Source organism: Aspergillus uvarum (genome assembly GCF_003184745.1).
Source record: "Aspergillus uvarum CBS 121591 unplaced genomic scaffold BO82scaffold_25, whole genome shotgun sequence".
NCBI classification, from domain to species: domain Eukaryota; kingdom Fungi; phylum Ascomycota; class Eurotiomycetes; order Eurotiales; family Aspergillaceae; genus Aspergillus; species Aspergillus uvarum.
In genome coordinates, this window is record NW_020291322.1 from 264,572 (window position 1) to 287,401 (window position 22,830).

At 52.4% G+C, this 22,830-nt stretch overlaps 9 protein-coding genes across 9 annotated transcripts; 3 read left to right on the forward strand and 6 right to left on the reverse strand.

Moving 5' to 3' along the window:
* Nucleotides 1-144: 144 nt before the first annotated feature.
* BO82DRAFT_432125 (uncharacterized protein) lies at nucleotides 145-1,998 on the reverse strand. Its single transcript, XM_025640762.1, has 2 exons — nucleotides 1,731-1,998; nucleotides 145-1,682 (listed from the first exon to the last, which is right to left on the reverse strand). The coding sequence occupies exons 1-2, from the start codon at nucleotides 1,796-1,798 to the stop codon at nucleotides 443-445; spliced, it is 1,308 nt and encodes a 435-aa protein (XP_025492215.1). The 5' UTR covers nucleotides 1,799-1,998; the 3' UTR covers nucleotides 145-442.
* A 2,142-nt stretch (nucleotides 1,999-4,140) lies between these two features.
* BO82DRAFT_72500 (VHS domain protein) lies at nucleotides 4,141-6,930 on the reverse strand. The gene is made up of 8 exons (XM_025641494.1): nucleotides 6,554-6,930; nucleotides 6,315-6,402; nucleotides 6,165-6,240; nucleotides 5,803-6,096; nucleotides 5,481-5,753; nucleotides 5,044-5,425; nucleotides 4,441-4,988; nucleotides 4,141-4,374 (listed from the first exon to the last, which is right to left on the reverse strand). Exons 1-8 carry the CDS (start codon nucleotides 6,618-6,620, stop codon nucleotides 4,174-4,176), a joined length of 1,929 nt encoding a protein of 642 aa, XP_025492216.1. The 5' UTR covers nucleotides 6,621-6,930; the 3' UTR covers nucleotides 4,141-4,173.
* BO82DRAFT_334997 (ribosome biogenesis TSR3 family protein) lies at nucleotides 6,736-8,661 on the forward strand. Its single transcript, XM_025633285.1, has 3 exons — nucleotides 6,736-7,401; nucleotides 7,525-7,661; nucleotides 7,752-8,661. Exons 1-3 carry the CDS (start codon nucleotides 7,136-7,138, stop codon nucleotides 8,489-8,491), a joined length of 1,143 nt encoding a protein of 380 aa, XP_025492217.1. The 5' UTR covers nucleotides 6,736-7,135; the 3' UTR covers nucleotides 8,492-8,661.
* A 183-nt stretch (nucleotides 8,662-8,844) lies between these two features.
* On the reverse strand, nucleotides 8,845-10,411 carry BO82DRAFT_335000 (caspase family protein; the record flags this gene model as incomplete). The annotated part of the gene is made up of 5 exons (XM_025633286.1): nucleotides 10,323-10,411; nucleotides 10,069-10,240; nucleotides 9,971-10,007; nucleotides 9,540-9,917; nucleotides 8,845-9,485 (listed from the first exon to the last, which is right to left on the reverse strand). The coding sequence occupies exons 2-5, from the start codon at nucleotides 10,234-10,236 to the stop codon at nucleotides 8,845-8,847; spliced, it is 1,224 nt and encodes a 407-aa protein (XP_025492218.1). The 5' UTR covers nucleotides 10,237-10,240; nucleotides 10,323-10,411.
* An 808-nt stretch (nucleotides 10,412-11,219) lies between these two features.
* On the reverse strand, nucleotides 11,220-13,531 carry BO82DRAFT_354192 (chaperonin-containing T-complex subunit CCT7). Its single transcript, XM_025635143.1, has 6 exons — nucleotides 13,375-13,531; nucleotides 13,122-13,288; nucleotides 12,667-13,003; nucleotides 12,234-12,606; nucleotides 11,504-12,165; nucleotides 11,220-11,437 (listed from the first exon to the last, which is right to left on the reverse strand). Exons 1-6 carry the CDS (start codon nucleotides 13,418-13,420, stop codon nucleotides 11,328-11,330), a joined length of 1,695 nt encoding a protein of 564 aa, XP_025492219.1. The 5' UTR covers nucleotides 13,421-13,531; the 3' UTR covers nucleotides 11,220-11,327.
* A 912-nt stretch (nucleotides 13,532-14,443) lies between these two features.
* Nucleotides 14,444-16,483, forward strand: BO82DRAFT_72773 (lanthionine synthetase C family protein). Its single transcript, XM_025641496.1, has 4 exons — nucleotides 14,444-14,811; nucleotides 14,894-15,437; nucleotides 15,489-15,508; nucleotides 15,567-16,483. The coding sequence occupies exons 1-4, from the start codon at nucleotides 14,616-14,618 to the stop codon at nucleotides 16,367-16,369; spliced, it is 1,563 nt and encodes a 520-aa protein (XP_025492220.1). The 5' UTR covers nucleotides 14,444-14,615; the 3' UTR covers nucleotides 16,370-16,483.
* A 114-nt stretch (nucleotides 16,484-16,597) lies between these two features.
* On the reverse strand, nucleotides 16,598-17,251 carry BO82DRAFT_282851 (uncharacterized protein; the record flags this gene model as incomplete). Its single annotated transcript, XM_025631385.1, has 1 exon — nucleotides 16,598-17,251. A coding segment is annotated over one exon (654 nt), but the record flags the coding sequence as incomplete, so codon positions are not given.
* Nucleotides 17,252-17,765: 514 nt separating this feature from the next.
* Nucleotides 17,766-20,911, forward strand: BO82DRAFT_72758 (uncharacterized protein). Its single transcript, XM_025641495.1, has 2 exons — nucleotides 17,766-18,043; nucleotides 18,111-20,911. The coding sequence occupies exons 1-2, from the start codon at nucleotides 17,854-17,856 to the stop codon at nucleotides 20,708-20,710; spliced, it is 2,790 nt and encodes a 929-aa protein (XP_025492222.1). The 5' UTR covers nucleotides 17,766-17,853; the 3' UTR covers nucleotides 20,711-20,911.
* Nucleotides 20,912-21,135: 224 nt separating this feature from the next.
* Nucleotides 21,136-22,099, reverse strand: BO82DRAFT_282915 (40S ribosomal protein eS26; the record flags this gene model as incomplete). Its single annotated transcript, XM_025631389.1, has 4 exons — nucleotides 21,136-21,241; nucleotides 21,299-21,401; nucleotides 21,624-21,751; nucleotides 22,077-22,099. 4 exons carry the CDS (start codon nucleotides 22,097-22,099, stop codon nucleotides 21,136-21,138), a joined length of 360 nt encoding a protein of 119 aa, XP_025492223.1.
* Between the last annotated feature and the right edge of the window lie 731 nt (nucleotides 22,100-22,830).

Genomic DNA, 22,830 nt, shown 5'->3' on the forward strand with positions numbered 1-22,830 from the left:
AAAAAAAAGAAAAAACTCTTGCTTCCTCCACGGATCTGGCTTATCCTGGATCCTGACTGAATTCGCTTGGACGCATAGTCTGCAGGGAGAATCCGCTTGTTCAACACACATACACACAGAGAAAAGTGGAAACATAGGTAAGGCATCGTCTCTCATTATTTTGTAATAGTAGTAATAGTAGTAGTTAAATCACTATATCCATCACGCATGTCCGTATCTGCTCGCAGATCGGATCCCATCAACGCCATAGTCTTCGGGTATTGCTGTACTGGGAGCCTCCACCTCCCTCCTTGTGTACAAATTGTACAAATTGTACAAATATGCACAGGCACTCCTGCCTCAAATCCTCCCAACCGATCAAGTAATAAGACCAAAAAAACTAAAAATAAGATAAAGGGTGTGGAGTCACAGACAGACAGAAGAGAAACCAACGAAACACGCATCAAGCACTAATGGGGTACTCTTCTAATGTGAAGAATTCGTCAAACCCCACGTCCGCCTCCGGTAGCTGGCTGCCACTACCCAGTCCAAATGCGAAGCGGCTAAATTCATCATACTCGGGATCCAGATCATCCGCTTGGTACGTCACCTCCACACCTTCCTCCTTATTCAGATCCAGTCCCCAAACACCCCCAGGGTTCTGCCCTGTAAAGTGAGGGGAGTGTGGCGTACTCGGCGTAGGACATAGGTCGGGCGTGGGGATAATAGGCTCGGCAGAAGATCCCATGTCCTGCCCACTGCCGCGCGGAGAGCTCATCTGCGACATTGTAGTAGTGGTCGGCAGGCCGTGTGCCAGGACTGTTTGACCTGGTTCCGACCGGACGCGGTTGTGTTGGATCACGTTGACCGGGCGGCTCATCGCCGGAGTTGGGGGAGTCACGGTAGCAGCAGCTGTGGTGGTTGTTCCCCCAACGGCAGGAGTGCCCATGAAAGGAGAAGCGGCCAGGGTGTGGACTGGAATGACCGGTGCGGACGCCATGCGGTCTCGGAACTGCCGCACCGGCATCGCGGCCATCTCACTGAGAGAGGCTGTAGGCTGCTGTAGCTGAGGGGATAGGTAGCCTGCAGTCCAGGGAGAACAAAAGGGCTGTTGCGGGCCGCGTTGCTGCTGCTGGTGGGCGACGGGGGACCAGGTGGGTCCGCCCGCCTGGGCAATGTAGGATGGCACTTGGCCCGCCGAAGCAGGAACAACGTTGGGATACGACGGCGACTGCGCAGTCCCGTCCAACGTAGGAGAGAGTACGTAGCTGCTAGGGTTCGCCGACAGCGGACTGGTCATTGGGCCGGGCTGCATCCTGCAGTCCTCGGCGATGGAAGATCGCAGCCCGGACAGATCAAGGCTCATCTTGCGTATGCCGTTGATCGAAGCGCGCGGGTTCATATGAGCACTGGCAGCTCGCCGTTGATGCAATCCACCACCGGGACGTGCACCATGCCAGGCGGCCATTAGGTTCCGGTTAAATTCGGCATGTAGCTGCATGGACTGAGCATGCAGCATCCGATTGATCTTCTCTTGGTAGCGATCATCAACCTCTTCGTACATCGCCTCTCGCTCCACAATGTCTCTGCTGATGAGGAGAGCCTTGCCTGTACGTTGCTTGTGCAGGCTGGAGGCCCGGTTGGCCGACTCCACGCGGGCATCGAGGCTTCGATCTTTCCGTCTCGAAGCTGCAATGAACGCCCTGGGATCAATCAGCATAGGACAAGCCTCTGGAGTCGGTGGCACTTACCGTTCCTGATTTTCCTCTTTCGTGCGAGGATTCGGGGCGACATCGATGTCGATGCCAGGAGATCCCATTTTGAAGCGATGTTTGAGAGTCGAGGAAAGTAGAGCTGTGTGGGTGATAAATGTGAGCCGAGAGCAATACTGCAGTCAATGAAGGCTGTAGAGATACAGGAGCCTTAGGGCCGAAAAAGAACCGACAACAATAGACGGGTAATACCTCGTCCAGAGCAAGGCCAGAATTAAGATAAAGAAAGAAGTTGTAGAGAGCAGCCAGCAGGAGAAATTAAATAGATGGTTGCCAAGGAGGGGCATCCTACGCTGCAAAGCGGACAACGGAGTGGTTCAGGCCGAGAACCTACTGTACTTGACTACCGGAAATGCAAGCTGGGGAACCCCAAGCTGACAGGCGAAAAGACGCCCGAGTCCAGACAGGATCAGCCAGAGAGCAACCATAGCCAAGGCTGGGACTCTCCCCGGGGGGTGGGGTGGGGGGAGGTCTGGCGAGTCCTCAGAGTCTGCTGGAACCATGGGACGGGCAACAGCTAGAGTTCTTTGCGGCGCTGGGTCTGAGCATCCTGGACAGCTGGCGAGAGTACATATCCATGGGAGGACCTGAAGTCATTCCCAGTCGTTCGAAAGGCAAGGTAGCTAGGGAATGCAGTAAAATACGACCGGAATCATTGTCCCAAGGCCATGATTGCGAGGGTGAGAGAGTAGAGGCCAAGGAAAAGGCATGCAGACGAGCATCAGAGAAGAGAAACAGACGACTGAAGGAGGGAAAGAAGGACAAAGGATAGTTTTGGGTTGCCTGATCGCTCGTAAACCCTTGAGGCTGTCTCCAAAGTCAATTATTCGCTTGCTTAGCAGGACTGGAGCGAGTCTCTATTGATGAACAACAATCTGAAGGAAGGAAGATAAGCTGCCAGCCTGGAGTGTTTCATAGTTTCCTTACCGTATGGTATTGTCATTCTGCAGCCCACTGATCGCCAATCCTACCCAGAGCGGCAAGAGCAATCGGACTTGGGCGGGACATTAGCTTAGTCACTACGCTGATAGAGTGCTGCTGCCCCACTGTCAGCCTGCAGGGTCTTGTATTGAATCTTGCATGATCAGGGTAATCGATCGGTATGGCGCTACTGTAGGTACATACATGGATACGATTCCAACTCAACAACGGGTGAGTGTTGCACCTTTACTTAGTACGTACTTATCCAGGTAGGTACACTACATTCATGTTGACTGACTAGGTCGACTCTCGTCTCTCCCTCTGGCTCATTACTCAGCTGGGAACGGTTGGATTATCGACTGCAGACATCGCCCAATGCCGCCTTGTTATTACCCTATCAGGGAATTGCCCTGAACACGAAGATGACAGTCTCTCAGTCTCTCAGTCTCATCTTTGAAGCTGTTTGACCCGCAGGAAAACAGTTGACGGATCCATCCCCCCCTCCTCGGTCTCAATAAGAGACAACTTTCTCTTGTATGATTTAAATTCCCCCATCCTTGTGACTACTGCCACCCCCGTAACCACCTGGTCGGTAATTCGCCCCTCTCCCCGCAGACCAGATCTGAGAAGACGAAGATCTGGCAGATCGCAGCTGCCGACTGGATTGCACATGTACAGTACTTGCAGTACATGCCCGTGTCAGATCCCGAAGAAGCCCGGCAATAACCTTGGGATGTGAAGGAAAGACGTCCTGGTCTGTGCCCCCGCCACCCTTCCCACTTCTTCTTCGTACTTCACGCCTGTCAACCCACTGTCAGCATTCCCATCAACCCGAAAGGTCTGAACGGGACCATTCCAATTCCTCAAGGCTCTCCTTGAACTTTACTGTCCCTGTCGGTGGTTGCAACCTCTTGCCTTATCTCACTACTTCCCCCCCCCCACTCCCCCCGCTCAGCTCACACACCCTTTGATTCCCCTCTTTAACTTCACGACCAATCCTGGTCCCAGCCATCCTTCTTTCCCCTCGCCGGCCCAGCAGCCATTTGGCCGAGCACCCTGGTACACCCTCTCGGCAACGACCCAATCGGTTCTGAGGGACGATGCCCGTTTCAGGGGTCCTACCCCAGCTTCATTTCCGAATAGACCTCCGGTGGCTGTCCAGGGCCATCCCAAAACAGGGCCTGAGAGGGGTGGACAGTCCGCGTCAGGAAACAAGAAAACATTGGCAGGAAGAAGGGGAAGATCTTTATCTCCAAGACAAGAGACCACATTTCGCTCACTTCTTCAAACTGGCTCAGGTATACATGGATACGAAAAACTATGCAGGCTAGTTGGGAAATCTCTCACAAAACAAAGCAAAAGCCGCAAAAGTCACAAGAGATTCAGATATCAAACACACCACCATGCCTGGAACGGGTTCAAACCATATGTCTAGGGTAATTGCCTCCGTTCGTCTCCTCCCCTGACCCTCTGGTCGGTTGTAATTCAGCTTTCAGCTCTTTTAGGCAATTCCCAATGACGGAACCATGCCCTGCTCTTCTTTGCGCTCGCTACCCACCCGGTACGAGACGCGGAACCGCATCTTGATCGCGTTTCCTTTACCCACTGGAACCCTATTCACCAACATTTCCTGTTGCACCCCGTTCGCCTGTGAGGGTGCAATGTCCCGTCCTGACTGCGGCCGCAGTTGCAGTGCGTATGCCTGTGCGGCTCCGTTAGCATATCATCTTTGTAGGTCAACCGGGGGGGAGAGGGGAGGGGGGGTCACCTTCTCCACGGCCACTTGAAAGTGTAGTTCACTTAGTGGCTGGTTAGAGCTGTTGGAAAACAGGGCTACCACATGAATCTGCTGCGTTTGTTGGGGGTGTCGGCGCGCCATGAATTCAATTCGGAGGGTCGAGTTCAGCACCTGTACGCGGTTCATGCTGGGTAGCGCGTTGCTTTCCGGTAGAGATGAAGCGAAATCCCATTCGTCCTCCTCTCGCGCCTTGATCTGGCTGTTTGCTGGTGGTGCAGGCTCACTTCCCATCAGGTCCAACAACGAACCTGCTGGCGGCTGCGAGCTCGAGGCCCTGCCGGAGGGCAGAGGACTGGCCTGTCGCGACCCGGCAGACACCAAGGACGCAAACGGATCGAGAGCAAGAGGAGGGGTTGCTGTAGCAGGAGAAGAGATGATGCTTTGGGGCCGCCCACCTGGGGCGGGCGTGGATGACTGTGAGGGCGGCTGAGATGTGTTCATCGAAGAGAAGATGTCATAATTGGGCCTGAAGCTAGTGGACGCTTGAGGCATTGGTGGCGTCGCGGACGCCGTAGGGGCTGCGAGATCAGGTATTAGCACGCATCAACGTCACAAGGTATGTAAGTCGCCTACCAGGCCCCAGCGAGATTCCACCATGAGCCGGAACAGGCTCGTCTATTGACAGTCCCAACAAGTCATTCTCCAGAGAGTTACCTCCAGTAGGAGCCACGGCCCCATTGCCGTTGGCGTTTGGTGCGGGTTCGGGATCAAAGTCGATGAGGGAAAGTTCATTGTTAGCGTTCTTCGACACGCCCGTTGTCGTGCCCAGAGTACCCTTGGGAATCTGAGAGGCCGCCTCCCAGTCACCCTTCTTGACAAGCTTGTATCGCTCGATCGTGCGGTGTATACTGTCGTTAATCTCGAGCAGCTTCTGTACGGCCTCTGGATCATCCGACTCCTCCTCGCACATCTTCTGGATCTTGGGATGGGCGCTTTGGAGTGCACTCGCCAGTTCCTTGTCGATAACTGTCAGCAGGTTCTGTGCCGGCTTTAAGAGATGGACAACCTACTTCGAATACGTCCCCTTCAGCAACTCGGTCGCCCGGCTGGTGACTCTGTAGCATTTCCTCCAAAATCTTGGCTTTCTGCTGCACCTTGGCCACCTCCTCTGCCGCCTTGGCCCGATAATCCGTCTTGTGTCGGTTGTCGTAACCGGCCATGACCTTCATCAAGCGGTTGGCTTCTTGCAAATCGGCCGGGGTACCTCTGCGAATTAGCTCCTGCAGCTTAGCGGATTGAGCCTCACGCTCTTCCTCTTCCATTTCTTCGGCCGAGCGAAGGTTCTTGACGGGTCAGCAAAGCGAGCGTCCACAATCGATAGGGTAAACTCACGTCACTGGGATTCAGGACCGCAGCATCCTCATGGCGGATCTCGGGGAACACGTAGCCCTTGTAAAGTAGCAGACGGTGCATGTCCCGAATGTGGCCTAGGTCATCCTTGTACCTCGAAGTCTGACAGATCGTCTGTCGCCACTCCTCAATGGACTCGAGGATGCGATGTTGCACGCGCGAGGGCCGTATGGCCGGGCGCTCGGGGAAGCGACGGACCAACTCATTGAGGAATTCCTTGGTGCTGATCTGAAGATGAAAGGGATAACCGCAATTCTTCACGCAAATGTCGAGCAACTAGCCGAAAGGGTCTCGTCAGTCTATGTTCCGCGCCAGCTGCCCGGTGATATGTTGAGGCCACCTACTGCCAACGCCAGTAGCGCCACGTTTTGGTTGCGCGAGTTGATCAGATGGACGATCTCGATTGCCGCTTCTCGAGGTCTGCGGACGGCCATTAGTTCCGATGCGTGCTTCCCAGGACGGCGGGGATGCGCAACGCCAGTCAAGAAACTCACGCATTGCCTTTCTTGGAGTTTATGAGATCGGCCACTTCGAGATTCAGGGCGAGGTTGGGTTCATAGTGGGACAGGTCACAGGCATTTCCTGTAGTGGTGGGAGATAAGATATGAGCAATTCGTCATATTTCTGTAAAAGCTTCATATGTCGAGAATCGTGGTGGTGGGGAAAAATCCAGATGAAAGAGAACGAGAAGGGGGGGAAAGGGAAGGGGGGGGGGGGCACAGAAGACACATACGGATAGCTCTTTGTAGCGGTGTTAAGCCCGGGTCAGCGTAGGCACCGAAGCGGTCCCTCGCTGCCATACGTGCTGAAGCGGCCTCCAGGGTGAATTAATTGAAAAGGACCAAAGGGGGAATGAGAATGATAGGGCAAGAGAATTGAGTAAAGTGAGTATTGGGTAGCGCACGTGGAGGAAGATCGGAGTCGGGGAACAGTTTAAGGCGGCGGTAGTAACAAGCAGTGGGAAGAAGGACGATGATGATGATGATGATGGAATGGGTGGAACGAATTAATGGGGGAAGCGGACAGGGAAGAATGAGGGGAACTTCTTTCCGTCCCGATGCCGGGTTAACCTGACAGGGCAGGACGGGCTTGGTTGGTTGGTTGGTTTGGTTTGGTTGCTCTCCGTCACTGCCTGCATTTTCTCGACTTCTACACCACCACCACCTTTGCACCTTCACTCCTCTACCTCTTCTACACGCTGCACACCGGCTTCTTGATATAGCTGCACATGCTTGCAGTCTAATACCTTACGCAATTCAATATACTCTTCAGCCTGGCTATACAGACCCTCTAAACAAAAGCCAAAATTCACACTATGGTCCGCCACAAGAAGGACAACTTCTCCCGCGGCGGCAAGAAATTCTCCTCCGCCCCGCGCTCTCGTCCCCCTCCCCGCGGCGGCGGTGGTGGTGATGGCGACAGTGACCCCGAGCAGGGCGGTTACTCCCGTCCTCCCTTCAAGGCCGCCTGCTGGGACATGGGCCACTGCGATCCGAAGCGATGTTCCGGCAAACGATTGATGAATTTCGGCCTGATGCGCGAGTTGGCGATCGGCCAGCGCTTTCCCGGCGTCGTGATTTCGTATGTTTTGTCGCTAGCCCTCACCCCACACCTACACACAGCTATGGCCCAAGATGTATATGGTATAGATATTGCGGATCGTGGACTCTCGTTACTAACATGCTTGTGTTCTCTAATCCCCAGGCCCAACGCCAAAAAGGTCGTCTCCCCCGCTGACAAGGATCTCATGGAACAATTCGGTGCCGCGGTGGTCGAATGCTCTTGGGTGCGCACCAAGGAGGTCCCTTGGTCCAGAATCGGTGGCAAGTGTGAACGTTTGCGTACGTCTCTGCTCCCTCTCTCCCTTTCTTCCATTTACATACTCCCTCTCGATCAAGTCTAATTATCTGGTTGGGTTGTGTTTCACATAGTCCCCTACCTCATTGCCGCCAACACTGTCAACTATGGCAAACCTTGGCGTCTGAACTGCGTCGAAGCCCTGGCGGCCTGTTTCTGTATCTGCGGCCACGAAGACTGGGCGCGCGAAGTCCTCAAACCCTTCCGCTACGGGGAGGCCTTCATGGAGATCAACGCCAAGCTTTTCAAGCGCTACGCGGCCTGTGCCGATGAGGAGGAGGTGAAGCGCGCCGAGGAGGATTGGCTCGCCAAGATCGAGAGGGAATACGAGGAGAATCGGGCTACGGGTGCGGACGATATGTGGACCGTCGGAAACACGAACCGGCGGGCTGAGAGTGATTCGGAGGAGGACGATGAGGACAAAGATGATGAAGAGGAGGAAGAGGAGGAGGATAAGGACCCGTTCGCCATCTCGGATGATTCGGAGGAGGAAGAGCAGATGGCTGCGATCAGAGCGAAGATCTTGAACTCCAAGGCGTTCCAGAATCCCGAGGTCGAGGAGAAGGCGAAGCCCGAGCGGATCGCGAGGCCCGAAGAAGAGACGGTTCCACAGCAGTTGAAAGAGGACTCGGATGCGGAGTCGGGGTCGGCGGAAGGCGGCAGTGATGATGAAGAGGATGCTTTCGATAATATCATCAATGCCACCCCCGTCACAGATCGCACTGGCATTATCGCGGCTCAGAAAAAGAAGCAGAGAGAGACGGTCAGTGCCTCGTTTTCGAGGACGGTGGTCGATGCGCCCAAAAGGTGGTAGTGGTAGTCCGTCTTGGGGCGCACATGCACTCAGACAAAACTAACGACATATCATGGAAATATAATGAAACAATCATGAAGTTTATACAGTTGGCATACGTGTGTATCCTGTGCCATTGCAGATAGGGTATGCTTTAGAACAACTGACCATTCTGACCATCCAAAACAAGCCGTGACCGCTAAAGCTAAGGAAGCAGCGAGAATAGCATGACAGCCCATAGTAGAGATTAAGTATGAAAGGCACCAATATTTCTCATCCCATCGCTCGACCCATAAAGCCCACAAACGCCTATTTACATGACATACCGCAAATTCACATCTATATTCCGTCAGAACCGCTTCCTATATTATACATTATACCGGAACAACAGGACACTGCTTACCCAAGGGATGGCTGCTGCTCAGCTGCGGCTTCTGCGAGTATTTGGTAGCTAACTCGTCGCGGATGCTGTTCAACAGCTGTACGTAGCTCTGCTGTGGGTTCTTGCGGAGCGCGCTGATGAACGCCCACGACATGGCTCCCGTGGCTTGTCCGGCAATCTGTGCGTCCTGGCTAGTCTGATCGTCTTTGCTGCCCGACCACATGATCACGTCTGCCGGGCTTGTCTTGGTCTGTTTGGTACGCTCGTACGCCTCGTCTCCCTTGGTCGCCTTCTTCAAGAACCCCACTGCCGTTGACATCATGCTGCTCATATCGCCCCGCGCGTAGGCCGAGACCACGCCCAGCAGACCCTGACCCGCCTCCTTAGCCAAGTTGGGCTCCTTGAGAATTCCTTGGGTGGAGTATATGTACGGCAGATCCAAGGCAGATCCAGAATGGCACGAATCGAAGATGGCTGTGAGCCGCACTCCTGGCTGAAGTGGTTTGACCATGATGCGATGCATCTCGTCATCGACAATATGTCCCGCGGCGCGGAAGTCGACCGGGTAGATCACCTCATCGTATCCGTCGTCCTCGTCGCCGTCCAGATCAGGGGTCTGACCGCCGTGGCCTGCTGCCGTTAGACCAGCCTCGAAAGAAAAGAGAGGGTTAACATGTCGGCACTTACCAGAGTAGTGGAAGAATAGAGAGTCATTAGGCTGCGCATCCTTCACCAGCCAGTGCATAGCCCGGAGGATATTGACCTTGGTGGGTTGGCTCATAGGGTTTTGCTGATCATCCGTCAACAGAACCATGTCCTCACGAGCATAGCCAAAGTTCTGATTCAGGTATGTTGACATATTCTTAACATCGTTGATACACCCCCGGAGTTGGCCTTTCTGGTTGAAGTAGTTGATTCCTATCAATAAGGCCTTTCTCTTGCCCGTGCAACGAGAGTACTGGAAGCTGTAGCCTTGCGGCGCACCATGACCGAAAGCCACCGGCTCACTTGGCGGAGGAGGAGGTCCGTTGCCCTGGCTGCCCTGGTTATACTGGTTCGAGTACCCTGGAAAGCGTCAGTTGCGTCAAAACTGCACGTTAGTGCGGTTTGTGGCTTACCCTGCTGACCACCATATTGGGGAGCACCATAACCACCCTAAAGGACTGCCGTTAACCGTCCGTTGTACAGGGAAATAAGACTTGGGCTCGCTACATACATTATAGCCGCCCTGGGGCGGTTGCGATCCCTGATACTGTTGGGGCGCCGGCTGACCGTAGGGGTAAGGATTGCTGGGAGGTGGTTGTTGTTGGCGGTAGGCCTGACCAGGGTAGCCGCCGCCGCCGCCGCCATAAGACGCTTGGTGATGGTGATGGTGAGGATTCATTTGTCTGGGACATTGATTAACATCAAGTACGAGGTGTCCTTTTGGTTATTTGCCCAAGCAAGAATAAGAGGGCGACTGAGACTCACTGCTGATACTGTGGTGGCGGGCTGCCGTAGCTCTGAGGGGGGTAATTATACTGCTGCTGTTGCTGCTGCGGGGGATACCCGGGCGGGCCCGAATATGGAGGATAGTAGGACATCGCCGAATTGCAGAGGGAAGGAGAGGATATATGAGCGAGTCACAGGAGCAGAATAGGGAAGACTGATACGTAGACCCCAAGCAGGTCACGAGCCAGGGAATAAGACGAGAGGGCAAAGCGAAGAGAGAAGAAAGGGAGAAGAAAAAAAAAAGGAAGGGTTGAAAGAGGAGGAGAGGAGAAGGTCAGGTCAGATGGTGAGGGAGTGAGAGAGAAAGGCGCAGTCCGTCACTGGGGAAAGGCGGCAGTGGAGCCCGACGCGTCGATTGGTGCTTCCTCGGTTGGATTTACTTCTTCAATTAGATAGTAGGTAATCTGAAGAGAAATAAATAGACGACAAAAAAACACAAAGTTAGTCTATTGGGGGACGAAAACCATAGATGTGGATGAACATTTGGATAGGTTACTAGGTCTTTTTCCTGCATATCGGTCTCCCCGATCCCCAGCTGCATTGCGCCGATGCAAATAATAATCAACCTGCAGTGCCAGCGTCAAAATTCCAAATGCGCCCCTCCTATCACAGATCGTATTCGGCCCGTCCTCATCGCTGGCCATCCTCGTGGCTATCAGCCATCATGGTACCACTGAAGAACTGCCGGGGTATAAACCCATCAATTCATGGGAATCGCGAACGATTCCATAGCCCTCGTGGGACTTCAGGACAGCAACACGTGATGCAGTCAGGGCCCAGTAAGTGAGTGACGGATAGTGGACCTTCCCGATCTGGATAATTTAGTCTACGAACAGCCCAGCCCCTATTGTAAAAGATAAAGAAAATATGATATTATCCACAACCAATGGAAAGCACTCAAGCGCTATTCAGATTATTGATTGCTTTTATATTCAACCATTCCATCGCATACAGGTCCAAATCTATCATTCGTCCGCCTATCGTTTACCGTCCGCGGCGAGGCATGCCACGTCCGCGGCCACCCAGAGCGCGCTGGGCAGCACCCGGTGGGAGTCCACGCGCCGGTGCCTGAGCTTGGGCTGACTCTTCGTTCTCTGTAGTAAGAAAGGTTGTCATGTCAGCTCTGGAGTAGACTCGGTTGGGGATGCTGGGTCTCTTACTAATAGTTTCGTCCACGCTCAGAATCAGGCAGGCAGCCTCAACAGCTGCCTGGATGGCATTAACCTTAACCAGACTGGGCTCCCACACAAAGGCAGCCATGTTGTCCCGAACACCCTCGTTGTCGAAGTCCACACCTGCCCAGACGTTGCCCTTGCGGTGCTCCACCCGCAGGCGGTTCAGGATATCCGTCGCATCAAATCCAGCGTTGTCGCACAGCTGACGGGGAATCACCTCCAAAGCCTTGGCAAAGGCCTTGACCACGGCCTGCTGCTTGTGGGGCACGTTGCGGTCCGCGAAGCCGTGCATGAAGCTCGACAGCTCCATCTCGGTGGCACCGCCACCGGCAACAATGGTGGTGTGGCGGAGAGCACGCTTGACGATCATAATGGCATCGTGCAGACTGCGCTCAACCTCCGCAATAAATTGCTCCGCTCCACCGCGCAGCACGAGTGTGCAGGTCTTGGCGGCAGGACATTCCGAGAAAAGGTTGTAGCGCTCACCACCAATTTGACGTTCCTCGAAAACACCGCATGTACCCAAGTGACGATCCTGGATGTCACTGCAAGTCGATTGCGTTGCCGCACCGGTCGCCTGGCAGACCCGATCCATATCATCAGCAGCCACACGACCAGCACAGAAAATATCGCGATCCGCAAAGTACCTGTGCACAGTGAATCGAGAATTAGTGGCTTGCAGGCCAAGGGCAAGGATGGCGAAAGAGAGACATACTGCGTAGCCAGATCACCGATAGGCAACTTGCTGAGAACAACCTTGGCGCCGGTCTTGTAGATGGCCTCGAGCTTGTTGTAAATGATCTGCCACTCGGCATCGACAATAGCCTGGTACTCCGACACATGCTCCACCCGCACTTCGGCGTTGTCCTTCTCGCTCTTCAACTCCAACTCAACGTTCAGACACACAATCTTGGGGTCCTTGAAGTACTTCGGCTGTTGCTCAAATCCGGCATAGGAGAAGGTCTTCTTAAAGGCAACACCGTTAACGAAGAGTGAATCCTGCAGACCACCACCAGTAACTCTCTTGATACCGATCAGCTTCTCGTTGAGGTCATCCTGGTCGAGCGAGAGGACGGCATCCACCACCACTATAGCAAATCTTCAGTTTCCAGAACCAAAATCCCTGTATGACAATAAGGCCAACTTACTCTTGGTGAAGAAGTCTGAGTTGCGCTTAATAAGCTTGCTGTTCATCGCCGTCGCGGCCAGGCGTCGTAGCGTCTCCACCTTCTTCTCCTCGCTTCCAGCGGCCTCGATCATGTCGATAGCAATCTCTTTGATCTTGTTCACAGCCATGGAGCTGGCTCTCCGCAGACCCTTGACAATAGTCTGTGAACTGACTCCCTGCTCGACGAGTTCCCGAACTTCCTTCAAGATCTCACCGGCCAAGACGACAACCGATGTTGTTCCATCTCCCACTTCAGCATCTTGAGACCGGGCAATGTCGGTGAGAATGCGGGCGGCGGGGTGGACAATATCGAGGAGCTAGATGGGTGATAATGCCATCAGCATCCGACAGTGGGGTAAGGAAAGTAGTATCTGCCCAAGGAAAACGGGAAGAATAGAGTCAAGTGAAGACATATCACAATCGGGACCGACGCACCTTCATGACGGTGGCTCCATCGTTCGTGATGGTCTGCTTGCCGTTGCCGTCCACCAGCAACAAGTCTCCTCCATACGGGCCGAGGGTGCTCTTGATCGTAGACTGGACTGCAACACAAGCATTGATGTTCGAGATGATCTGGCCCTTTCCCTGTGAGGTATCCGTGCCTGTTGGGGGAAAAATCGCAAGGTCAGTTAGCAACGATCCGCGGTACACACAGAAGCAGCATTTGGATGCGGGCGAAATGACGGACCCTCCTTGAGCACGATGATCGTGGGGGTCTGGCCAGCGAAGGCCATTTTGGTGAAAATAAATGGGCGAAAAGAGAGGGCAAAGCGAGGGAAAGGTGAAGAGCCGAGAGCGGAAGCGTGGGGAGTTGATGGGAAAGTGGCCCTGAATAATGATCGCAGCTTTCACGGAGGGGTCTCAATAATGCCTGCCTCTCTGACCAAAATTTCCCCGAGCTCTCAGCGTCGAAGGCGGTGACCAATCATGCCGCGCCCCGCAGCCCTCCTTTTCGACCGCCGGGGAGTATTCAACTCAACTACAGTAACGTTACGGAGTAGTATTTACATAAAGACCGCATCTCGTCTGATGTTGCTCTCTTTACTCAGCTCATTTGGGCTGAATACAATCTGGACTAGTGGTTTTCCCTCAGTCGCAGGAAACTATACAGGATCATAGAAGAGATCAAGTCGAGCGACTATTGATTATCCCCCGCAAGAGCATCTCTGTGCACAACCTTCCTACACACATTAGTCCTATATGCTAATAACTCATGCAGCTTGACCGGAGCTTCCAGAAAGTGACTTGCCAAGGCTATATGTCGAGGAAACATATGAGTTCGAGTAATTGTTATCACATGGCTGATGCTGTGCAGGCAGAAAGTCCTTCTGTACTGTCGGTCTGATATTCCGTTTGCTGCATGCAAGAGCAACATCAATGATTCTGGAAGCTACAGGCACACTATATCGTGGACAAAAACAGAGAACTTTCAGATGTTTCGTTCGGGTTGAAGACAAAGACACAACGACTCCTGCAACGCCGAATCGATCAAATCTGGCAAAAAAAAATGACTTGGTGTTGCATTGTATCCCTCTTCTCCACTATAGCCGTAGAAAGGAAGGCATCTGAAATACTCCGTTGTATGTAAACACCAGCAAAAGCTTTGGAAAGCATACGGCCATTGTACGCATTAGCGAAAAATTTCTGCGATCCTTGACAATAACAAAGCTCTTGTTCGTGTTAACTTATGGTGTTAGTCCAGGGTCAAGAATTCATGTATTGAAGGTTGCGTTGAGGAGTCGAGAAGTGATGTCACACAACCGTATGTTTTCCACATCAAACTTCAGTTGCTTCTATGCTTCTCCATGAACCGCTCCTGCTCCATGAACAAGGAGCTCCCTTAGCTGCGAACTTTTAAGTCTACTGTAAATCCTCCCATTGCGTTGTCACAGAATCTAGGTTACCTATGTCACCTGTTTAATAGCTCCAATGTCGATTGGGAATGCCCCTCAGTTCTACCCCAACACGCTGAGTCCTGTTGCGATCAGCGAAGACTCCCTAAAAGATACACTCAAGCAGCTCCAGGAGGCTGTCCAACGTGGGGCTATGCTTCTACAAGAGAACTGTCCCCCGCTCAAAGACTGGGGGAAATCCCATAATACTGGTTTCTATGCTGGACTTCCAGGTATATCGTCGCCGCATAGACCAACAACTGCCGTTCCTTGATCAAATCACCCTTTGTTCGTGCTCCGCTGATGATAGCTTAGGTATCGTTCTGACTTTCTTGCGCCTAGACCACCAAGTCAAATCACTTGGGTTTGACTCTCAGCGCTTTCATCAGCTCGCCATCGAGCGAGTATTGCCAGAAGGCCCGGATGTGCCAATCCTGCATGAGAGAGTGTCTCCGTTCGGCTCTTCCAGCGCATTGGCGGGTCCGATACTGCGCATCCTTGCCTCAAGGGACTTGAAAACAGCAGTTTCTAGTAACGATACGGAATGCATTCAAAAGGTGATGCGGATCGCTCTGAATAATGGCCACATGGTATCACATGGAGGCTCGCTCATGGGCTCAGATGAAGTTCTATTCGGTCGAGCCGGCTTGCTGTGGGCTTTGCTTAACCTTCGACTGCGTGGTTATGAGGATAAGACAGCGCAGGCCTTGACTCTGGTTTTCAAAGAGATACCGCGGCTAGTCGACCGTATCATTGCGAGTGGAATTGTTGGTAGGGAAGACTTCATCTCCAAGCATGGAGATCAGGATGCCTTGCCATTGATGTGGCACTGGAAGGAAGACCGGTATAGTCTTGGGGCGTTAGTATCATCTCAACTAGCACTTTTGCACTAGGCTGACCACATGACCAGAGTACATGGCATAGGCAAGTGTATATACACTATGCAGTAACCATAAGGTTTCAATAACTGACAATTCTGTCTGACAAGCTGGCATACTTTCTAGTCTCCTTGCCTGCACGCCAGAAGAACTCAGCAACGGTGCAGAACGCGACTATTTGCCACTAATAGCTGGGACAATCACAGGTCTTTGCAAAATATGTATTGCTAATAGTGGCCACCTGCCTACCAGTCTTCCTTTTCATGGCTCTTCGCGCCGCTCTAGCCCTCTTGTTCAAATATGTCACGGCAGCCCCGGTTTCCTGAATCTCATGGCCTGCGCCAGGAGAAATCGTCCCTTGGTTTCCACTTTCTGGCAGCCGGAGTGGGACAAGGTCATTTCTATGGCGTGTGATCGGGTCTGGAAGGAAGGGGTTCTGTACAAGGGCGGTAGCTTATGCCATGGGATTACAGGAAATGCATGGTCGTTGCTACTCCTTCATGACAGCTTTCAGTATGATGAGGATCTCATGGAGACAACCAGACGTAACTACGTCGCGCGAACGGGAGATGTTGATTTAGCGTCCAATGCAAGCGAGCTAACAGGCGACTACTTTCTTGCAAGAGCACTCGCATTACTATTAGAGGCGCGAAAAACGCCCCCTTACAGTGATCCGAAGCGAGACTCGCCCTTGTACCGCATGCCCGATCGCCCGTACTCCCTCGCAGAAGGCCTCGCTGGCACTGTCTGTGCATGGGCAAACGCTTGTGTAATCCTCCAGTCAAGGCTATGGAGCACGCACATACAGAAAGACCCTTCCTCCCACGATCTGGACGCTATGTATCAGGAGTACGAATCGCAGAAGTTGGAAATCCCAATTCTTGCTTACCACAAGCCTACTGGTCTACTGTGAATGATATGGATACAGGAAGCTGCCTATTTGTCACAGGAATAACTCGTGCAAGTCAAATTGATCATTCCTATAATGCTCCTGACACATTAAAATGAAATGTGAAGTGTCATATCAACCATCAGTCGAACTCCTTGACGCCATGCTTATGCCGGAATCTCAATCGTAAGTCGAGTAAATTTAGTACCTAAATCCAAGCACCATGAATTAAAGTGTCGCCATAGTCATGTGTTAGAAGAGTGTGAAACCGGAGCGGTACATAGGTGGTTGGCCCGGTATCTGGAACTTGTATTCAACACGCCTCGGCACAAATTGGCCTTGCGGCGCCTCAACCGCAACCCTCCATCGCCGCCAGCAATTTGTGACCTGATGATGTCTGTCGCCACAGAATGAACACTGCTTTGGCTCATGATGGGGCGGGTTCGGTGGTGCTCGCGCTCGCGCTTGCTGGCCGCTGTGAGACTTTTCCGCTTGCTCACGCTGCATCTGTTCAATCACATAGTCGTTGATTTCTTCTTGGCTCGGCCTTTTGTTGTGTCCTCGTACACTTTTGCTGCGATTGTACATCTGCCCCTCATGGGTCATTCGTTGGACAACAAAGGCGTTAATGTCATCTTGAGTAAAAGTATCAGGATCCATCGACTTCCTCGGTGGAAAAACAAAGTCTCGCTCTGAGATTGCGTTTTCTTTCCCTCCCTTTCCTGGCGATTGTCGCAGTCTCTCCTGCTTCATTGCCAGACCCGCCAGCTCTTGGAATGACATCCGGTCCTCGGGGTTGGAGGCATTTATGCGGCTATCTCGCAGCATTGTCGTAGCCCAATCCCTCCAACCAGTACACTCTTTGAGCTTAGTGAGAAATAACAAGATGATCTGAGAGTCTGGGATGCGAAAGCAAAGAAGAAAATATTATAAGATGTCGCATGGTAAAGGTTCTCTGGAGGCTTTTTGTGGTGATTCGGAGTGTTTTGCGGACGAAGCGGGGGATGACGTCAGACGGGTACCTGTCCGTCAGCTTGCCATTTTCAGTCAGGGCTCAGTTCATTCCATGGGCTTAATGATCCCCAGATCCATAGAGAGAGACCTTCTTCCCTTCTCTGCTTTCCTGACAGCTGTCTGCCTCGATCATTGACCACGAGGCGATCTTCGCGACCTCCGATGTTGTTCGCGCTTACGGACAGCAAATCAGAGTCCACAAGCTTAATGCCTTATGGATCCTTGGTGTCTTCCTACGCCCCATCGCACCCCGTGGCAGTGCCCGGCGCGCTGACTGCAGATTTGGGGCCGAGCGTTCCTTGGCCCCCGATTTCATGACAACCAAATGATCATCCCAGCCTGCTAAGCTTGCTGGAACTTCCTCGTACTTCAAAGAACGCTGCCTCCTGGTTTCGCCCCTACTCCGTCGGCAAGAAAAAAAAATAGTGGTTCCAGACCAGCCCGAGAAATCCTCAAGAGAACCAAGGCCCCCAACCAACCCACATGTAGCTACCATGGACACAGTGCCACCATCCTATCAGTCTGCTACAGCCCGCGATGCATGGTCCATTGTATCGCAGTACATCCCATCAAGCGACCTGTGCGCTGCTGCTCTAGTCTGTCGGCGATGGCATGGGCTGTTCATGCCGTTTCTATGGGGCGACCCTGCTTCACACTTTGGGACTGAAAATGATGCAGTCTACGGTATGAGATCCCTGGTCTTTGGGGCGGGTGCTGAAATCCTAGCGCTGACGAAAGATATGCCGTGCAGTCGCTTTGACAAGGTTCAGGCGGACACTCAAGTATGCCCGTCTCGAGGTGCGGATGCTCACTCATACACTGCATCTACCCCCGGCCTTGTCAGAAATCTATGGTGGTCCGCGTCCGGAGTGGCTGAGGGAGATTCTAGACTCTCTGCCAAACCTCCAGTCTCTTATCGTGTCCAAGTTGCCATTTTTCGATCATAATGCCATGATGGCTCTGAAAGGCGCTTGTCGAGGTGTTGAAGATGAAGCAACAACTTCCCGCACATACAACATTCGCTTACTACTGGCGGACAGTGAATATAACACAACCTCACAGGGTATTGCAGAGACGCTGATGTACTTCCCTGAATTGACTTACCTGGATTTATCCTATACTACCCCTGCTAGAGATCGCTTGGTTCTGTCGGCTTTATCACAACTAGAATGCCTTCAAGTACTCAAGCTACGGGGTATCGGGTTGAAAGATAATGATGCGGAGTTTCTTGCTAACGCCCTTGGCTATCGTGTTCGGTTTCTTGACTTGCGCAACAACCTTCTTACTGATATGGCAGTGAGGTCTCTGTTGCAAGCCTGCTTTCGACCCACAAGCAATATCACCGCAGAACTTGGCTCGAGAAGGTCGGGAGCATGGGGTAGTCCGATTGGCGGGTCTCAGTCAATACCACTCTCGTCGATTCAAAGGTTTTTAAGTAGCCCTATGCTGGATGAGAGATACATGGCAGCATTTACCCAGCCACTAACAGGACGTTCTTGGGTGGAGGACTTATCAGAAGTTGGTATAACCCATCTGTATATTGCGGACAACCTCATTTCAGTCGAAGGAGCAGCAAGCCTCCTCGCTTCGTCTTGTCTGCACGCTCTTGATGTCGGGACGGTCAATACTGCTGAATCAATCAATAGACGACAACGTTCGCTAGCTTCTGCAAACGAGGACCGTCAGGATCTTCCAGGGGCTGAGAAACTAGTCCCTTTCTTGGGCTCTGCTGCTAAGAAAAACCTCACATACCTTAGAGCCCACCATGCGCTCTGCACAGCTGAAGTACCCGCAAAGGAAGCCACATCACCAGACGCACTTTTGCCCGAACTCCCGGCAGGAAGTGATAATGGTGGGCTGCGTATACCAGAGCTAGAGTCTACCAACGGGGTTCATGAGCTGCGGACGGATTCGATGCCCATTTTTGAGCTCGACGGCACTCCAGCGCCTCGGCCATCAAACCCACCTTCGCGCACTGCTGACTGCAACACTAGTCCCACTTTGTCTGAAGACGAGCCATTACCGCAATGGCGACGTGGATCAGTCTTTGCACCTGAAGTGATTGATGCTTCAGACGTGAATAGAGATGGAATAAGACATTCTGACTTCACCACTCCATCGCCCCGACTGCCTCACGAATTGTCGAGCTCCAGTATCTCCAGCATCCTGGATAGCAACATCGACACATTAGGCAGCCAAACACTATGTTCCATTCCAGTGGCAATAGATGATTCCCGCGCTCGGAAAGTCCAGGAACTGCTTTCTAAGCGTCCTAAGGGCCTTCCTCGCCGGAATAGCAGAGGAAGCCACTATTATCCACATCTGCATCCTTCCCACGTTTCTCATTTAGAACAGCTCGTGTTGACTGACGTTCCATCTCATGTACCCGCAAATTCACCGATTCTTGCGTCGCTGGTTCGTTTCATAACAGCATGCTCGAACGAATCATTACTAGCTACGCTTCAGGCAGGGTCAGATTATTCGCTTCCACCTGGTCAAGCTCGACTGCAAGCCGAACAAGAGAGCGCTCGGTCCTTATTTGCCTTGCGCCGGATTGTACTTGAAATTACGTCGACATATCCAGCTCAAGGTCGCGCTAGGTTGACTCGATGGAGACCTACCAGCTACCAGGCTGGTACCTTGAAATCAAGTACGGGAGACCGGGACTCCGAAAACCTTTGGTCAGCAGCCGTTGATGATTTCAGCTTTTTCGGCGAAGAAGAGTGTGGAGTTCCAGATGGCTATTCAGGAAAATACTTTCCCATGGCTGTTTTGAATGAAAAGGTCTCGTTGATACCAGAAGATGATGACCCCAGGCTCTCTGGATACCCGGAACCAAACGCCACTTCATCTCCAATATCAATCAGTTCAGGTCAGCAATACACACCGCAAGCTAGATCGAGGACTATTTCTATAGGCTCCACATCTACCGCAAGAGATAGTCACCCCCAAGGCTCATCGACTACTACAGCAGGCATGAAAAGCTCTGCCACCGCAGAGTCTCAGGTTGAAGTCCCGATGGTAGATCTTGTCGCTGAGCTGGCTGCCTTCCGACGCGCTAAAAAGATAGAGTATGAAGAAGGGGTAAGGCGCGATCGAAGGCGACGGTATACAGTGGGGACCACATTCTCCTCTAACCTTTCTCCTGCCACTACAGTCTCCTCTTTTTCTCCGTCCCCAAGCTTCTCTTCCTTAGCAGGAGCATCATCCCCCATGCAGTCCGTTCAACAGTTCGTGGAAGGCCACTGGAAAGGAGAAGTGAAGATAATACGAAATCCAACCCCCAAAGGACGCAGTGGGGTCGTCGATATGTATGGGAACTACTTCGAGAAGGGCTATTTATACCCGTGAGCCACGATAGGTTGCTTATATCGAGAGAACATGGCAAGTCTAGCATATTCAGATCATGACATGTGATACAGGGCTAAGAGAAGTAGCTAAGCATTTACCCGGATGGAAACATTCCAAATCGATGTCTTCCAAAGAGATGCCGACTGAACAAGCGTGGCTCCTTTGCCTGCGGGCCAATAACTGATGTATCTACAACATCTCCTGGGAGAAAGCCAGTCCCTTAGACTTTTGATAATCCGTTTTTTTTCAACCCCGTAACTGAATCCCGTTCATTGAAAAGTAAAGAAAAGATGGTTTCATCAAGCACACATGATCAAGAGAAAAGCGTTACGCCGAGTAGGAATTGGCCCTTTTTCAAACTAATTCCATTTTTGTTCTCTTTCGAGGAAAAAAAGTGATTAATGATTCATTCCATTTCCTTTCCCTTAGTTGGCCTTGGCAGCCTGAGGGGGGCTCAGCTTCTTGCCGTCCTTGTTGTACCTGATGCGAGGAGGGGGGGCACGGTTGCGACGACCCTCCCGGGAGCGGACACTGGAAGTGAAGGTCAGCATCAAGCGACATCCGTGTTTAGAATGATCATATGCGTACCGGACGATCTTGCCGTGGATAGCGCAGGAGACACAGTACTGCAGCTTGAGGTACATCTTGGGGACGGCGTAGTCAGTGAAGACGGAGGCGTCGGAGATATCACCTGCGGAGAGTAGATGTCAGTCGCGGGGCTCATGTCGTTTTCTGTTGTCCGGCGGCCTATTGCTCAATTCCTGCGGCGGCCGAACGTCCGCCAACTCGTCGTCTCCAAAATGCAATGCAGTTGACCAGGTCCAGCTCTTTCTTGGAACGAACAATAGGCGGCGCGGTGGTGTAACCAATAATCACGATGGGGGTTGCGGTGGCAAAAATCGGTGGAACATACGGATGGCAGCGGACTCAACCATGTTGCGGATGGTGAATCTCTTGATGGCCTTGTCCTTGGGGGTGCAGCGCGCGCAGTTGGAGCAGCGCACGGGCTTGACGTGGCCGCGGCCGTTCTTGTTGCGACCGCTATAGGAGAAGCGTTAGTTTCTGACCCGTTGAACAGACTTGTGTGGTAAAAGTTTTTTTCAAGTGTCTTGGGTAATCCACTTCAACTTCATGTCTGTCGAACAAATCACCACCGATAAGACATATCCGCCGGGCCCTCTTCGAATTGTTCGATTCGGAATGTGACTCTTTCTTGTATCGTTCGAATTGTTGTTCGGGTCCCGGCGTATGTATGTGCGGATGCGTGCGATTTGGCAGTCCAGAGCATGATATCGAATTTGGAGGTGGGTTTGGATATAGTTGGGTGGGAGCAGCAAAATTCAGGGTGGTGATCGGTTGTTCTTACTTGTTCGCCCTCTTCTTGACCATCTTGACGGATTTTTCTGTGGCGGCGGGTCAGAGACTGGAAGTCAGGAAAAATCGGGGGGAGGAGGGGAGGTTGAGCGCGTACTGGGTTGTCGGGGTTGGTTGTCGTCGTAAAGGCACCGGAGTCTCTCGCTCACTCGGGATGAGGTTGTGTCGGGTTTGTGTGGGAGCCCTATGCCCTTAAGCGAGGCGGGTCACGGGATTGAGGCTTCCCAGGATTTATGCCTTGATGCCTTAGGGAGTGTGAGTGCCTGAGGTGTGAGAAGTGTGACTGATGTGGGGGCAGTTGATGCCTGGCCTTTATGCCTCAGGCAGATAGTCTTCTCTCATGTGACCCGGTCAGAAAGTGGCCTGACCGCCTTTGACGGAGAGAAGTTGCAGATTCAGGCTGGGTTGGATTGGGTGATCCGTTCATCAGTTCATGTGTTCATGTGCTTTCGGCCTGATGAACTCACATTCAATTTTCTCCTTAAATGGCTTAGTGGCAGTGATCGATCCATCATTACGGTACACTAATACGGTATTTTGTTTACTCTTGCGGATCGTGATGGATGGCATGCGTGGCGGAGGGTAGGTGGTTGTGTATGTATTGTAGTGGTCCCATCGGGGGGGAGGAGAAAGATGCAGTCCCCATCAGTCTCCCTCCCTGAAAGTTGAATCTGTCAATAACAGTAAATAGTTTGGCCGAACTAGAACTAAGTTGGCAACCTCCTTCTTCTTTCTCTCCCTCCCCC